General features: G+C 53.9%; 1 protein-coding gene and 4 pseudogenes across 1 annotated transcript; 2 read left to right on the forward strand and 3 right to left on the reverse strand.

The window, feature by feature from the left end:
* Nucleotides 1–3,711: 3,711 nt before the first annotated feature.
* On the forward strand, nt 3,712–8,826 carry SAPIO_CDS1756 (annotated as a pseudogene; the record flags this gene model as incomplete).
* A 681-nt stretch (nt 8,827–9,507) lies between these two features.
* SAPIO_CDS1757 (Glutaminyl-tRNA synthetase) lies at nt 9,508–11,804 on the reverse strand (the record flags this gene model as incomplete). Its single annotated transcript, XM_016784949.1, has 6 exons — nt 9,508–9,594; nt 9,660–10,498; nt 10,602–11,120; nt 11,187–11,260; nt 11,335–11,342; nt 11,418–11,804. 6 exons carry the CDS (start codon nt 11,802–11,804, stop codon nt 9,508–9,510), a joined length of 1,914 nt encoding a protein of 637 aa, XP_016645246.1.
* Nucleotides 11,805–12,513: 709 nt separating this feature from the next.
* SAPIO_CDS1758 lies at nt 12,514–13,488 on the reverse strand (annotated as a pseudogene; the record flags this gene model as incomplete).
* Nucleotides 13,489–14,193: 705 nt separating this feature from the next.
* On the forward strand, nt 14,194–14,724 carry SAPIO_CDS1759 (annotated as a pseudogene; the record flags this gene model as incomplete).
* Nucleotides 14,725–15,011: 287 nt separating this feature from the next.
* On the reverse strand, nt 15,012–16,244 carry SAPIO_CDS1760 (annotated as a pseudogene; the record flags this gene model as incomplete).
* Between the last annotated feature and the right edge of the window lie 207 nt (nt 16,245–16,451).

Raw genomic sequence — 16,451 nt, forward strand, 5'->3', positions numbered from 1 at the left:
AGCGGGTTCTCTACTTTTCAATTTGTTGATTGGGATCCAAGCTCGAGTACGAAATATATTGCGGTGTACCAAACATCGAAGGCATCGAATCCTGGTAGCATTGAAGAAGCCCGCGACGGATATTATGATCAAATCAGGCTTCTCCAGGGACAACCCATGTAGACTGGAAAAGAACAATTAAATATGATAAAATGTGGTAGTAAGTGGAGTAGATTTATGGTTCCCATCTGATGTCGTGCGTGGTCAACTGGGATTCAGGATCCTTGCCTGCTACCCAACCTTCGACGATTGTACGAAGTGATTGCTTGGTGGGGCTGCTTAATAGAGAATTGTTCAGCGTTTAGAAAATGAAGATGAGAGTGGGGAGTGACGAACATTTTTCATTTTGGATTATGCGAGCAGCACGCAGGAACGAGGAATTTCCATGCTACCGTGCAAGCAGTGGAAACATCAAATGAGAGATTGCCATCAGCATGGTGCATTGAAGAAACCTCCAGGCTTCGTACTTTTTACACTACGAAGTACTGCGTAGTGTAGATACCGCGCCGAAAAAGCAAGCCGGATTCTCCTTCCTCGAAGAACTTCGTCTCCTTTTTACAACTTTGGACACACGGTTTCACACATGTGACGTTGTATACGAAGTACTGCGAATTCAGGCTGGGGATTTCCAGCGCCCGCTGGAACAAATGAATTGACGAGAGGCAAGCAAAAACTGAGGAATGAGGAATCTTGAATACTGAGCTGTTCCTGCCGACGATCAGTACCTTCAGTGCCTTCGTACTTCGTGCTGAATTTCCCCCCTTACATACGGCTGTAGCACCGTCTTTCCATTCGATGTCTTGTTCGATATACCGCCCATCTCCGAAGGAAGGTGCAGGTGAAACCATGTCCTGCCTGCGAGTGAGGGAATTCCGGGCATGTGGTTGTCATTTTCTGGTGAGCAGATTGAGTAGCCTGGCCAGGGACCATCGGTATAAACCACTGCCAGGCTCCGTGCTTCTCGAGGAGAGCCCCAGGGTTGGAATACTGAACAATCCTACGATGAAGGAAATGCCGTCTCGACATCAGCTCCTGCCGCCGCCGTTGTTCACCGAGCTTGCTTCTGCGCCAAGTCAGCATAGGCAATCCTCGTCAATGCCTCTTTGTCGCAGTCGGAGTCCCTCCCCACCGCATCGTGTCGCTTAATCGGTCAACTCTTATCCGTGTGTACACGGTTTTGGCTTCGGAGCCAGAAGAAGTACCCTCTCGGTCCAGTAGCTTAATTGTACCCGACGGTCCTGACCGTATTTCATCGTATGCTTCCTGACCGCGCCTTCTCGTGTACTTTCTCCCTGCACTAGACCAGCCCATCAGGAACAACCAGCGACCAACACGGAAGGAGTAGGAATGGAAACGAACTTGTCCAATCTATATGTGGATGTCCCTTGCCTCAAGCATGCTCGTACGAAGCACTGGACGAAGCAGGTACGATGTACGTTCCGACTTTTGATCCTGGCTCCTTTCGAAATGTGGAAACCACGTATCAATGGACTATTTCCTCCGAGTAGGCTCGTTGGACAACTCACTCATGCTCTCCCTGGCCGACAATTGGAATCTGTGGACCTGGCCGATCAGTACAATTGTACTTCATAGAGAATTTGTATACTTTGGGGTACGCATTGTTCGGCAAATCCCCTCGAGTTGGGGCTCCTCCGCATAGTCATCGGAGGTACCTTCTTGCTATCTTTCTCCAGGCAAGTACATAACGAAGTATTGATACCACCGAGTTGATCTCTGATGTGCAGTCGAAGCCCAAATAACCCAATGCACCCATGCTGTGCACTTTCCTCAATCCCCTCTCGAGGTGCAAACATTGGATGGTTGAAGTAATTAATTGATTCTCTCACCACGACGTCTTCATCAAGCATCGTTGAATCCCATCCTAGTCCCCCAAATATTCTCAGATGTCTTGATAGATTGGTCTCCCACCGTTCACGTTACTTCCCGCATTCACCCTCATCCCATCCATCCCGAATATCCACATCTCATCCGCATCCTTGTCGCTTCTGCATCTGAAACTCCCAGGCGTTGGCGGATTCGACTAGGCTTTGTTTGCGCTCACAAGCTCATTGATAAGCGCGCGACTTCAAAGGACTACCCCATTCTTCAATCCATCAGTCTCTTCCCCATTCGAAGACCGAACTAGCCAAAACCATTTGATCAATTGACCTTGATCTCCATATCCGTTCACGCCCTCCGGGACCCTCTTGGTACACCCAGACACCCCCGACTAAGAGTATCGACCCGGGCCACCAGTTCTCGCCGGACAGTCTTGAAAGACTGCGTCCTCAAGGTCTTAATTAAGCTAGCCAACCGCCGCCGACGACCAAATACCGGACCTTCAGCAGGCAGTCCGCCTTTCGTTTTTTTCTTCTTCCTCTTATTTTCTTTTTTTCCTCTTCCCTAGTCCCTGGTGCGACCATCACATCGCGTACACGTATGACCCGGAGATTCTTCCCCCCGTGGCTTGTTAACAACCTTGGCCATTTTACACACAGTGGACACTCGCTACTATTTACCCAGGAGAGACAAGACAAAAGGAGCTCGTTCGCAGATCGAGACATCGCCTCCAAACATCGCTCACCTCAGGCATATTAATTTCAATAAGAAACGAGGTCATCTCACGGTCTGCAGTCCCCGGCCCTGGACTTGTCCGGATTCTACAAGTCTTCTCGCCCAGTCTCCCTCTCCTGCGTGAGACACTTTCATTTCATCCTCCGTATTACCACTAACGGGACCGGATGGTGTAAATTCCCCAGCGCCGCCCTGTACGACACTGGTGATATGGAATCCTGCTGTTTGCACCCGTCCTAAAAAGCATTCCCTTCTGCCTTTCATCAACAGATAGCTCCCATCGCCCTCATACTCACACCGGTTGCACCTCCACGGCTTACAACTCAGACGTACCTCACTTCCGCCGTGTGTCTGTGTGGGTGTGTATCTCCCTTACAAGCACACCCCCCTTTCTTCTCTTTCCCTACAGCCATTTCTTGCAACTGCTCGAGGAACTGCAGAAGTGTTTGTCGCTTCTGTGGGGGCGGCAGCATATATCCCAGCGTAACCGCATATTTCCTTCCCCCCCTCCAACTCCCACCACCATCACCAGCGAGCGGCGATAAGTCGTGCATGACTTCTGCACTGCCCTTCCTCTCCAGTACATACTCACATAGCGCGAGGCGGAAAGCGTTTGAAGAAGAAAGGGTAAATGTAGGTGCCCGGACAGGGGGCCGACAATCGAAGCGCAGAAACGACGACACCTGGAGCCAGTCAGTTTTAGCAAAGTTCACGGAGACGACACAAATCGGAATCGAGCCTGGCTTTTTCAGCTACTTTTCCCTAATTCCCCTCCCTCTCTCTCTTCCTTTCGGTGTTACCATCTAGATTGGTCGACGCTCGCAACAGTTCTTATCTCTTCACATCCAAAGCTTGATCACATCTAGCCTCACCCACCAATCATTATCTACATCGTCTTCTTTCTCCCCTACTCTATCTCGCATTCGTTACACCCCTTTTGGTCCACATGATACGCCTCCAGATACCACATCTTCCGGGAGGCTGAGTGCATTGTCAGCCTAGGCGAAGGCAACACGCTCTGCGGCAAAGATAGTCCTTCGCCGAGGCGAGGAAACATATAATACAACGACAGAACGCAGGCACTCGAGAACTTCGAAGATGAATAAAGGACCTACAAATGACACGGATGAGAAGAGAATCGTGAGACTCAACCCGCCACGAGAGAAGATGTACGCCGCCGCGACGTGTTTGCAGCGGGATGATGATGGTGGTGACGCCGCCAGCGGAAAGACTCTCACTGATAGCGCCGGACTCGGACCCGGGCCTCGACGAGAGCACGACTATCTATCGATTCCGGCGACCGGCAAGGCGAAGGCCGAACAGCCGGCTTCGACTGCGGCGGAAGACAACGACCGCTGCCATGACCATACCAAAGATTGCTTCTCGTGCTCCTCATCCTCTGCAGCACTATCGTCGACCCGTTCGGTCTCCTCAGCATCAGGAATTTTGGATTCCCCACTACTCATGAGTCAATCATTTCGGCAGGCTTTCACTCCTCTCTCGATGGGCGGTAGCGACAATGGTGCCGAAGACGGCGACGCCGCGATTAGAAAGTTGGTCATCCCGGACTCTTCGCCGCCTGCTCCACCAAATCCCTGCGCCGAGCGGACACAAAATCCTGAGCTAGCTGAGCTAGTCACGTTGAATAATTCGCTACTTATTACCGAGGGTCCGCAAGTTTTTATACAAGACCCGAGAACCTCATCCACCCACGAAAATAAAATCGCTCGCAGCACCAACATCAATAACAAGGACGGCGACAACAACAATTGTAAAAGCAACGACAATGCGCAGACAACCACGACCATGGTGGAAAATGCAACGAGGACAATTATTGGCGGCGGCGAGTGCGGCGTACAAGAAGGCGGCGCCGGGGACAAAGAGAGGAACGAGAGGAACGAGAGGAACGAGAGGAACTTCTTTGCGCCAGAATGCGATTATGGGTGTTCTGCCGCTAACAGCCAGGATGTAAGTGGTGGGCCAGCTGCCACTGCCACATGCCACCACAAGCAGGAGTCAGCTGCGTCCTGTCCCCAAAACCGCGGCGCAACTCAACACTCCCAGAACACAGCCGACCAACGATACCACCTGCACCAAAGCGACGACTCGAAATGCCACCCAACCCCAACGCTCCCCTTATTCCAAGCACAGCACAGCATCTTTCCAACGCACCTTGCAGGCACCACTGGGTCTCGTACGAGCACAGGCGCTCTCAGTACCAACGACCCTTCTGGCAGTCCCTCCACTTTGTCCAATAGTCCCTACCGTGTTAATTTGTCCCTTTGTGGTGGACTCGCCGACGCCACTGGTGCAACCCCTGATACTCTGGACCCCGCTAGGCCCGAAAATCCTAAGCCCGATTCGCGCGACGGCCAATGTACCCCTGAGGGCGAGGACGATAACAACAAGAACCTCGTATCCTGTCACCGCGCTACATTTTCGCCCAACTCCAACTCTGCTGTCCAAAGCGGTGGAAATCCCAACAAGACATCAACAACGACAAACATTAACAACGCAAACCCTAATTCCCAAAATAATTTCTCGGCCGCGACGGCACCCGGTAGTAATATTGCCTCTCACTCTGTCTTGGGAATTCCTTTATCGTTGACCCCCCCAACGTCATACTCCTCTCCTTTGTCTATAATCTCTCAGCAGCAATCCAACCAGCAAGGTGGCAATCCGCAACCCCTGATTCGGACCACCTCAGACAACCGATCCCTAACCATCCAACACCCTGTCCCCGACATAAATCCAAAATCCGGTGCCTATCTAGGGAACATTGCCCAGCTAGAGGCTACCGCCGAGCGGCTCTCAACTTCGACCAGTTCCATCGAAGACGCAATCCGAGACCTTCATGCCGAATTAAAACGGAGCGATAGCCAACGGTCCGCTATCGCCCGCTTCCGAGCCGGACAGCCGCTGTTTGCGACCGAAGAAACCGAAATTGCCGATTCCCAGCTTCGTCTTGTTCGTCCGGCCCTCTTTAGACACCTCTCCGCCTCGGCCTCCATCGCTTCGCGAAACAGTACGTCGTCGAGACATCCGCCGTCCCGCAGCCGTTCAAACTCGTCTATAAACCAACCTCTACGGTATCGGCGCCGATCCGGATCCTTAAACACAGCCATGCAGCAGCACAATAGGGAGGAATTTGAGTCTTACCTGTCGCGAACGGGACCGGGGAAGGGATCCGTCAGGAGTGTTCGCACCGGCAAACTCTCCCTCGCTGAAATTGTCGAGTCCGAGCCTGTCTCTCTGACTCAGGATGCCCTCGACGAAGCCGATCGCACAAATATGACGGAGGAGGATGACGACACCATTCGGGGCCAGACGGCCTACGAGGATAACGCCGCCGCCAACGACTCCGTTCCACAACCCACGGACGCTTTCCACGCAATGCTAGACGGCAGTGGGTTAGACCTTCCCAGCCCCGAGCTAGCCCTGGACCCGACTCATCTTCACCCGGATCATCCGTCCCACTACGCGGACCAGCGTCCTAGGTCCTCAGGTTCCACAACAAGCTCGATCAACCTGAAGAACGCCTTCGGCGATTTTGATGGAGTACATTTCCAGCCCGAGCTCTACTCACCCCCACCTGAGATGCAGGCGATGGCGCCGCCGCCTCCACCACCACAGGCTCCCATGTCACCCCCGCGTGCTCTCCGCTCGTCGATCAGCCCGCCTCTGCCTAGGCCGACGTCGTATATGGATCCACAAACGGGTCAGGAGATGCTCTACTATCCTGCTCGTGTACCTGCGATGCTCAACCTGCCACCTAAGCTTTCGAAGAAGCCTAAGGCTGCCTCTAGAAACACGAGACAGTCCCATCTCCTCAACGCCATGCCCGAAACGTCGAGAAAATCTGCCGTCTGGCTTCCCGATCCGCTCCAGGACCAAGGCAGCCCCGCATTCTCCCCGCCTCTGTCGTTGGATGAGTCGATGGCCGGAATCCTCGGTCAGGTTCCTCAGCCCGAAAGCCCGTTTGCCGACACTGGCTTGCCGACTCCTGGGTCCGCCCCCGAGATTCAAGTTACCGAGACCCCTGACGGGCAGTCTGCTGCTGCTGCTACTGCCGCTACCGGTGACCAAGTGCAGGCTATTCCGGCCGCCGACAATGACGAAGTTCAGCCTGCCGTTCCCCGACCCCGCAAGTCGGCCGCCATTGATACCGACGCTCGTAAGTCTCGGTTGAGCAAGCTGCCCCCGCAACTAAGGGCGAGCGTCTTTTTCGACCTACCTTCGACCTTTACCAAGCTCAAGGTCAAGGACGGTTCGGCCACTGCAACCCTAGATGGCCTCCTCGATGCCTCTGCGAACGCGCCTGTGAGCGCCTTTACGGACCATCTTATTGCTGGAAAGCTTGGCGCAGAGGTTTACGGACCTGAGAAGAAGAGGAAATCGGACATACCGAAGACGTTGACCGAGCCGAAGACGTCGTCTGATTCCGATCCAAAGAAGCGGCACACCTTCCTTCGGAGCAAGAAGAGTTCCGATGCGCTCGACTCGGAGAAGCGAACAAGTGATGTCAGTCCCGCGTCCGGTTCCTTCAATGATTCCAGCGGTCCCCCCGTCAGCAACACCGCCCTTGATGACGAACCTTTGCCTCCCGGCGCTGTGGGCTATGCAACTCTCAGTCCAGACACGGATGAGTTTGATGACGCTGATAGAAAGCCCAAAGATGGCGAGCAACTCGACGGAAAGGAGGAAGGGGAAGAAGAAGAGGAGTACGATGAGATGTATCACGGTCCGCCCACTACTCTCCTTGCCGAGCTGCAGATCCGGAAACAGCAGCAGAAGAACCGTACGCGTCCCATGAACAACCCCAACGGCATGCACTCTACCCTTCTCCAGATGGATGCCGTTGCCGAGGCACAGCGTCGCAACCGAAAAGGCAAGAGGGTCAATCTTGCCTGGGAGGACCCCGACCTGGACGCGCAAGGTGACGAGAGCGACGAAGACGTTCCTCTCGGCGTTCTCTATGCTGCCAAGGCGGCCGGCATCAACGACCTTGCTGCCGCGACGGCTGAGCTTGACAGGCCTCTTGGTCTCATGGAGCGTCGCGAGCTAGAGGAGAATGAGCCCTTGAGCAGGCGTAGGGCGCGTCTCCAAGGTAACGATCCTCATCAGTCAGCTATTCTCACTAAGAGGCAGACGCTACTGATGAACGCGGGCGTCAATATTGGAGGCGGTAACCGACTTTCTCAACTGCCTTCGGTCGGCAATATGGGTCCTCAACTGGGTCTTGAAGGCCGTGTCGAGGGCGCAGAGCAGGAGGAGGACACAGAGGAAGAGGTTGAAGGTGAAACTCTGGGCGAGAGAATGCGTCGCCTCAAGAACAAGGAGGATGGCGATAACCCCCTGCCTCGTGCTCGACCTGTCAGCACAGCTTTTACCAGCGAGCTCCTGAGCCAGTTTGGTGATCCTGCGGAAGACAACGAGAAGGAGAAAGACAAGAAGGAGGGTGAAGAGGAGGAGACACTGGGTCAACGACGCCGTCGGCTTCAGGCTGAACGCGAAGCCGAGATGGGCTTCTCCGGAGCACGGCCCGTCAGCCAGCTCATGCCCCCTGGTGGTGGTGGTGTACCAGCCAACCACCGTCTTAGCATGGCCGGTATCCTCTCCGCCCATCCTATGAAGGATACTTCTCTTCAGGATGCCGAGCGCCGCAGGCATGAAGAGGACATGCCATTGCAGCGAGCGCAGGAAGAGAGGATGGCTGCCATGCGGGCGCAGATGCCGACGACCCTCGCTACTCCGAACACAGGCATCCAGTCTGGCGCTTTCCGCAACGGACAATTCAACGATGGCACGGGCGGCACGGGATCGAGACGCGTGCCGAGCCAGAGCAACATAGGTGCTGAGCTGGGGCCCGACTCTTGGAACCGGTCCAGCGTCGCGTTTACCAACGGCGGCATGATTCAGCAAGCCGGTGTCACGTCGATGAAGGGCCCATACAGCGCCGGGCAGTACAATGGCGCGACTGGAGGTTGGTATGGCCAGGCACCTATGCAGATGCAGGCGCCGATGCAAATGCCGATGCAAATGCCCATGGGTATGCAAATGCCGATGCAGATGCCGATGCAGACGCCGATGCAGATGCCTGGCATGGCGCAGCCGATGGGAATGCCAATGGGCATGGGCGGGGGCTATCCGATGATGAACCCCCAGGGCCAGGCCGACATGGTTGAGCGCTGGCGGCGCAGTGTTATGCCGTGATATATGCATTTGAGATACAAGGCGCAGGAAGAGACCTTTTAAACATCTAGATGGGTTTATTTTGTTAGCACCTAGCTTGGAGAGGATGACGGTGTATTAGGAGAAGACATGGCCCTTGTTTTACTTTTTTGAATTGGAGTACAAACCACAGCATGGCGAGCACGGGGAGCAGCATTTTTTGGGATATGACAACGTTTGATAAACTTTGGGGAAGGGCATTTTACTATGTGTTAACTATTTATGCTTCCCGGGCAATTTGGTCGCCCCCTTCTTACTGCCTAATATTTTTATTAAATGATGAAAACTTTCTTTTCCGAGACGTCAATCTCTTGACATACATGACTGCAACGTCTATATATATATATATATCCAAGGGGTACTTGAATTGCCTTCTTGGCAAGTATCGACACGAATGCTGTCTCAGCTCCCCACCGCCTCCTTGGGGATTCAAATTGGAGGCTTAGCGACGACTTGGGAGTTGGATATCACTTCGGCTTCAGATTGAACTGTTTTGAGTGAAAAGAAACAGGAATCATGTAACCAGGGCCTTTGTATCAACTCTATGAATTTGGCTATGTCCATGCAGGCAAGATACCAAAGAGGTTTATCCCAAGTCCTATCCACATCTTTCCTAGCTTGACCCTTCCATTTATTAATTTATTTATTTATTTCTTTCTTTCTTTAGTTCTTCTTTTTACCGGAATCTTCCTTCAGCGACACGATGCTGTTGAGGATAACGTGGTCTTCGGTACTATCCGAGTCCATGGCCTGTTTTGTCATTATTAGCGGATGTAGTTCGCAAGGAAGAAAACTCTAGAAACGGGGAAACTTACGAAGTAGGCGACTCTCATGGCCTGGAACCGAACGCTTTCCGGTCCAACGTGCCCCGTGCTCTCCCCAGCGGCCTCAGGCCACGGCGCCCGCCTCCTCACCTCCTCGAACCCAGCCTCGACGAGCGCTCCGGGATAAACCGTCTCGCTATCGCGATCGATATCGGCCATGAAACCTCCCTCGACGGCGGTAGGATCATCCGACTTGAAGAGGGGCTTGTGGATGCGGACTTCGAGCTTGCGCGAGCCCTCGGGGACCCACTGGATGTACGTCTTGGGCTTCTTGCCCTCCTTGTCGAGGACGGCACGGATCTCCGTAACGTTGCCCGTGGTCGGGTCCTTTGTGAATGTGGTGGCCTTGACGGGGTAGGGGATCTGCAAGAGACCGACTGTTTTGCCGGGAGCGAGGCGAAAGTAATCGGGGGAGTCGACCTCGCGGAAGTCGGAGCGGTCGATGTAGACGGTCTTGGTTAGGCGCAGCTTGTGACTGCCCATCTTGGGGTTCTTAGGGGAGAAGGGGATGTCAAGTTCCTGGCCCTCGAGGTCGCCCAGGTCCTCTATCACGATGGGGACGGGGTCCAGGAGGAGCATTAGTCTGGGGACGGACATTTCGAGGTACTGGCGGACGGATTGTTCGAATCGGGGAATTTGAATGGTGGTTTTGGCTGTGGTGACGCCCAGTTCGTTGATGAAGGACAGGATGGCGCCCGGGGGCACGCCTCTCCGGCGGAGTCCGGATAGGGTGTAGAGGCGAGGGTCATCCCATCCTCTGACGATCTTTTCGTCGACTAGCCGGTTAAGAGACCTCTTGCTCATGATTGTGCCGCTGATATTCAGACGGCCTGGGTTTCTCATTGTTAGTTTTATTTCGTGTTTGAAGAGAGAGAGAGAGAGAGAGAGAGAGGAGAAAGAGGAGAGAGAAAATGTAGGTAGTCAGTAACTTACCATATTCCCTCTGCATTGGTTCGTAAACACCGAGTGTTTTGTTCAGCCACTCGTAGCTCTCACGAGAGAGAATAAACTCAGTAGTGCACAGACTGTGAGTGATCCCCTCGAAGCTATCACACAAACAATGCGCGAAATCATACGTCGGGTAGATCCTCCACTTATCCCCGGTCCGATAATGAGGCGTCTGATCCTTCGGAATGCGATACGCCGCAAGATCCCACATCTGCGGGTTCCCGTTTTCGAGATCCTGCCTCATGCGAAGGAAGGCGGCCTGGGGCTCGTATTTGCCGTCGCGCATGTCGCGGAACTTGGCAAGGTTCGTTTCGACGTCCTGGTCGGCATGGGCGCATCGGTACCTGGGGCCCTCCTTGCCGTCTTTTCCGCCTCTTTGGAGTTTGATTTCGGCTTCTTTGCAGTGGCAGACATAGGCCTTTTCCAATTCGATGAGTTTCTCCGCTAGGTCGTACAGCTGTTGGAAGTTGTCGCTGGAGTATGTGATAGCATCGGGCTTGAAACCTAAAACAGGAAATCGAGGTTAGGATTATGAGACTCTAGAAACAGCCTTGCGTGGTTCAATCGTACCCAGCCAGCGAATAGTCTCCTCAATGGCCACGAAATATTCATGTTTCTCCTTGTCGGGGTTTGTATCGTCGAACCTGTTGACTTCGGCGTCAGCTATCGGCAGTCTTCGTCTCTCTCGCGCCCTGGAGCAGGCAGTTCATATTCATACCTCAGGATCTATTAGCAGAAAAAAGTTAGCCACCTCTTCAATGGTCTTTCGGTCTAGGTTATGGCAAACAGGAGAATGCGTACAGTTTTACCACCGTGATATTTGGCGAAGCCAAAGTTGATCGCAATGGCCTTGGCATGTCCCAAGTGCAGGAAGCCATTAGGTTCGGGGGGGAAACGCGTGAGGACCTCCTTGGTCGGGCGTTCTTTGTAGACCTGGGCAAGGAAACCCTGCTTGAACATGGCCTCGGGGTCAAGTTGGGGTCCCTCTGTCTTCGCTTTCGCAGGCTTGGGGGCGGCCTTTTCGCCGTCAGCGCCAGTGGCGGGGGGTTGGTTCTTCGCTCGAGCGGCGGATGCTGCCTTCTTGGCCCTCTTCGCCAAACGCTTTTTCAGCTCGTTCTTGGACACCATCTCCCCGGTCTCCTCGTCCAGCTGCAGCTTGGCAGCGGCTTCGGTTATAGCGTCCGCCATGATGCTTCAATGTCGGGTTGTTGCTCGTTTGTGGTCTGGTGGGATGTTGGATGAGGATGATTTTGTGAGTCAAGCTTGGCGGGGCAAAGTCGATCTGCGTCGATGTGGGAAGCGGGAGGTTTCGAGGTCCGTGCGCAAAAATGCAGCGCAGATAAGAAGATTACTGAGCGATAAGACGAGGGGCGATAAGGGACGGATAAAGTAGGAAGGAGGGGTGGAGGATGGAGGGATGGAGGGATGGAGGGATGGAGGGGTTGCTGAAACTGGGAAAATGAGAAGGAAGGAAGAAAAAAGGACAAAATAAAAGATAAAAATAAAACGGAAAAAAAAAAGGAAACCAAAAATGCAAAAGAATCCTGAGCTTAAATTCCCCAAGTAAAAGCGCCCTTATGTCATGTAACCCAAACACAACTTTGAGTCACTCTAAGCTAAACATGACTTCGCCTCATCAACCGTTGACCGTCGACGGCGCAGTCAACCTGGGAATCTGGGAGAAAACTACTCGTCGACGAAGCAAGAAACGAGAGATAAAATTCGGTACCGAAATAGTTTGTAGAAGTTTTAGGAGTGAAACATATACTACTCAACAAAGCTCGAGGCATCGTATTCGACGACGAGCCTTAAATGCCTGCGGAAGACTCAGCCAAGCCTGACTTACAAGCCAAGTAGAACCAAATAGCTAAAGAGAGCCTCGCTCCGGCTTGGACATTCACGCCTTCTTTGCTTTCTTCACATTCCTCTTCTTCCGACAGGCCTCGAGCCCCTTCAACGTCTTCCTCGAGAAACAATCATCACCCACACAATCCAACTCAAAGAATCTCATAACCTCATCCACCTGATCAGGAATATCATGCGTAACTCCTCCAGCAACGAATCCCTCTAACAGCCCCTTATCCCCATACACGCTCTTCGTCCACCCAGCCACGGGCGTATTCTGTACAACCTCAGTCGGCTCAGCGCCAGTACCTAGAACCGCTGACCACAGCTTAATCTGCTCGCCGTAGTTGACGGGGTTGACAACATCGTCCTTATCCCCGTGGAATACCTGAACTTTGGGTCTCACGCCCTCGTAACCCGGATACATGGCCTCAGCCAGCGCAAGCCACTCCTCGGCCGTATGAGTCACCCTCCCCTCGGCACAGTCCGCACTCCAAACAGCATATCCATCCCCTGCATAACAACCCGCTGGAACACCAGCAAACGAACTCCCGGCAGCAAAGAGCTCCGGATACACGGCGAGGAGCACATTCGTCATCATGCCACCCGACGACACGCCCGTAACAAAGACCCGATCGGGATCGACGTCGTATTCTTTCAGCGTCCAACGAACCATGCTCGCGATCCCCAACGAATCACCTCCGGCATCGTGCGTGAGCGTATCCGACGACGATAGGTCCCAGCAGTTGTCAGCCGTCCAGGGGCTGGAGGGGTAGATTACGATGTAGCCGTGGGTGTCGGCGAGGCCGCGCCAGGGCTTGTATTCGAAGGCTTGTTGGGCTGTGCCGTGGCACCAGTGCGGGTAGACGAGGAGGGGGGCTGGCGTGGCGAGTTTGGTGGGGACGTAGAGGTGGAAGGAGACGTTGGTTGGGTTGGGGCCGAAGTCTTGGGTTATTTGTTGGAGGGTGGCGGCGCGGGTGAGGGGGCCGACGAGGAGGAGGGTGAGGCTGGAGAGGAGAGAGAGCATTTTGCTGGAGTCGAGGGTTTGGTGGGTGATGTGTGATGATGTCACTTACACGCTGGCGAGTAAATGGAGGCGATCTTTGGGCGGAAGATAGATACGATTTCAACCCCGAGTCTTCATGAGAAGCGAGCGACCGCGCTGGTCCCGTCCTTTTTATAAAAGTTCGAATTATCCTGTCCTACTTTTACGAATTCCCTAGTACCAGAGACCTCATAATACACCCTCTTTAACAGAAGGCCCTAATAAAAATCCCCAAGTCCCTGGGTAAAGGGTAACATTAAACAGAAGGAACCTTAGGAAGCGGGATCGGCGCAGCGCCCTCCGCGTCCCGGCTCCATTTGTCCCGGTTGGCGGGAGATTCCCGTCGGCTCTTTATGTGACCATGGAGCCTGGCCCTCCGCCCTACCAAAACTGGGTTTCGCTACGTCTAGGCGCGGCTCGGCACGGCTGCCATGAAGACCACAACTATTTCGATTTGACCACAATGGGCGAGTAGAGGAAGGAGGGTGACCGCATTGGTAGTCCTCTCTCTATGTATTAGTGATCTAGGGATGTCGCTGTTGAAGCAACGTCGGTGTCCACAAGCCTGGCGAATCGGACATCTCATCGCACCTGTATTGTCACGTGCTTTCGCGCCCCGGAATGAACAGCAAAGACATCTAGTGGCTAGAGTCATGTTCTCTTCTCGCTCTCCCACGCGTCGCAAGCATGGAATCACAGGCCACCAAAGCTGTCGACAGTCCACCCAAACAAGAAAGCCGGGACTATTTCGCAGAAGCCCTTTCCGAGAGGCTCCGGCAGGAAGCACAGCGTCAAGACAGCGCAACTCCTGAATCCCAGTTTGGGGACGAGAGTGTCGAAGAAGACTACAAGTGGAGGCGCGAAATGCTCAATGACTGCTTTGACCAGTCCGAGGTCCACAAGATCCGGATGGGTATTACCGACCGCGAGCATTGGAGAATCGAATGTGTTCACTCCTTGGATGCGCTCCAATCACTTTTTCAGGAGAACCTTGGCCTGGACGGGTGGACTGTATCTGAGTGGCGACGCCTCGCACTCTCTGTCCAGGGAGTTCTGAGGCAGGTGGGACTTTCGTCTGAGGAAATAGAGGATTCTCGACGCTCAATTGCGGATCAGAAGTACTGGAAATATGAGGTAGAGCATTGGGAGCGAATTATTAAAATGTGCGAGTTTGAGATGCAGGAAGCACTCCTGGGACAGAATGAAGAGCGGCACTAATCGTCGATGCAGGAGGAACAAGCTCAACAAAGTGAATCGAGGGGAGCAAGCACTGCACCCCAATTCCAATAGAAAGTGGGAAAGAAAGAGAATGAAAAGAATCTTCTGCAGCTTCCCCCGTTCTAAAATGCCAGAAAATACAAAATTCCAATTGCAATTATGCCGTGCGCCGACTACATGTGCCCTGCATCCGCGGTTGTCTATTGTATCAGCAAATCTACAACACATTTTCCATGTACCAACAACCTCAACACCCTTCCCTCTAACACAACCTTTTCCCCCACCGCTTAGGACTTGTTCACTCTCTTGGCCGGAGGCGCCGCATCATCGCTATCATCGTCCTCCGCCATCGAATCATCCACGTCATCATAGTTCACCTCATCCTCGTCAGGAGACTCATCGCCCTCCTCTTCATCCGAACCCTCCTCGCCGCCCAAGTCATCCTCCTCATCATCCGAGTCACCACCGATGCCGTTCGCGAGAAGTACACCCTCAACCTCATCATCGTCATCAACAACGCCCCGCCTCCTTACGCCCGTTCCCTCATCACCGGCGTCGTCCTCTCCCTCGACGTAAATGACATTTTCATCCTCATCATCATCGTCCTCACCGCTGGGATTGCGGGCATTCCTCGCCTGCATCTTCTTCCTCAATTTAAGCTGCGAATCCAAAAGATCCAACTTCCCCTTAAGCACCAACAAGCTATTCAACCCCCTCGCCCGCGTCGCAAGCACCTTCTGAAGCTTCGTCAACCTCGCAAGCGCCTCAGGCTGGGCCGCTAGCGCACCCCCGTGCACGACCAACGTCCACTGCACCCAGTGCATCAGCGTACCCGCCCGCCCAGGTCGCGAATGTAACCTCGAACTGAGGTGCATCAGGAGGTTGGACGCCAGACTGCTCTCGAGGCGCTCGATGGTGTTGTGCACGACGGAGAGGTCCGTGGTGGCGAAGCAGGATTCGAGGAGTTCGGAGTCGTCGGTGCGGAGAGCTTGGTTGAGCACAGTACCGAGAGAGGATGCCGAGGGTACCGTGATCGTTCGTGTGGTGTTCTGCGTAGCGAGGGCGCCCGAGGAGCCCGCTTGGCCGGCGAAAGCGGCGTGCACGTCTATCGTCTGCTGTTGCCTCAACAAATCGCCAAACGTGGGCGCCGCATCGGCTTCCGAGTCCGTTCCATCCGTCGCGGCGTCGTCGTCCTTGGCTGGCCGCGCGGTTCCGCCATTCACTCTTTTCCTTGCAGGCTCTGATGTAGCTGGCTCTTCTTGTTCGTCGTCACCCTTTTCCTGTTCAGCATCCTTCATCTCTTCGTCCTTGTCATCCTCTCCCTCCTCCTCCTCCTCATCCGAGGCGCTTTCCTCCGACTCGCTATCTGAAGAAATTTGGATGGGCTCGAACGCTGAAAAAGCAGCGGACTCGGCGACGGTAGCATTCTTCTCGTCAATGGACGTCTTGATCGGCAGACGCGCGCTGGGCTTTATCACTGGCATCGCCAGCTTCGATGGCGCTTTCCGTTTCGCAGACATTTTCGGTTTTGTATCTGGTAGGTGGACTGTGCGTGTAGATTCGGGAGGAGAGTGGTGACTCGGGCGGCCCGATAGGGACCTGCACAGTTGGAAATAAAGAAGGATATTCGAATTTAAGATGGAAATATCCGCAAATGGTTTCAATGGCTCATGGACTCCGTAATAATTGTGAGAGTGAGGGGATCGTTCGCCAACCTGGAGGGCGGT

The sequence above is a fragment of the Scedosporium apiospermum genome (assembly GCF_000732125.1).
Source record: "Scedosporium apiospermum strain IHEM 14462 chromosome Unknown SEQ_SAPIO_0077, whole genome shotgun sequence".
NCBI classification, from domain to species: domain Eukaryota; kingdom Fungi; phylum Ascomycota; class Sordariomycetes; order Microascales; family Microascaceae; genus Scedosporium; species Scedosporium apiospermum.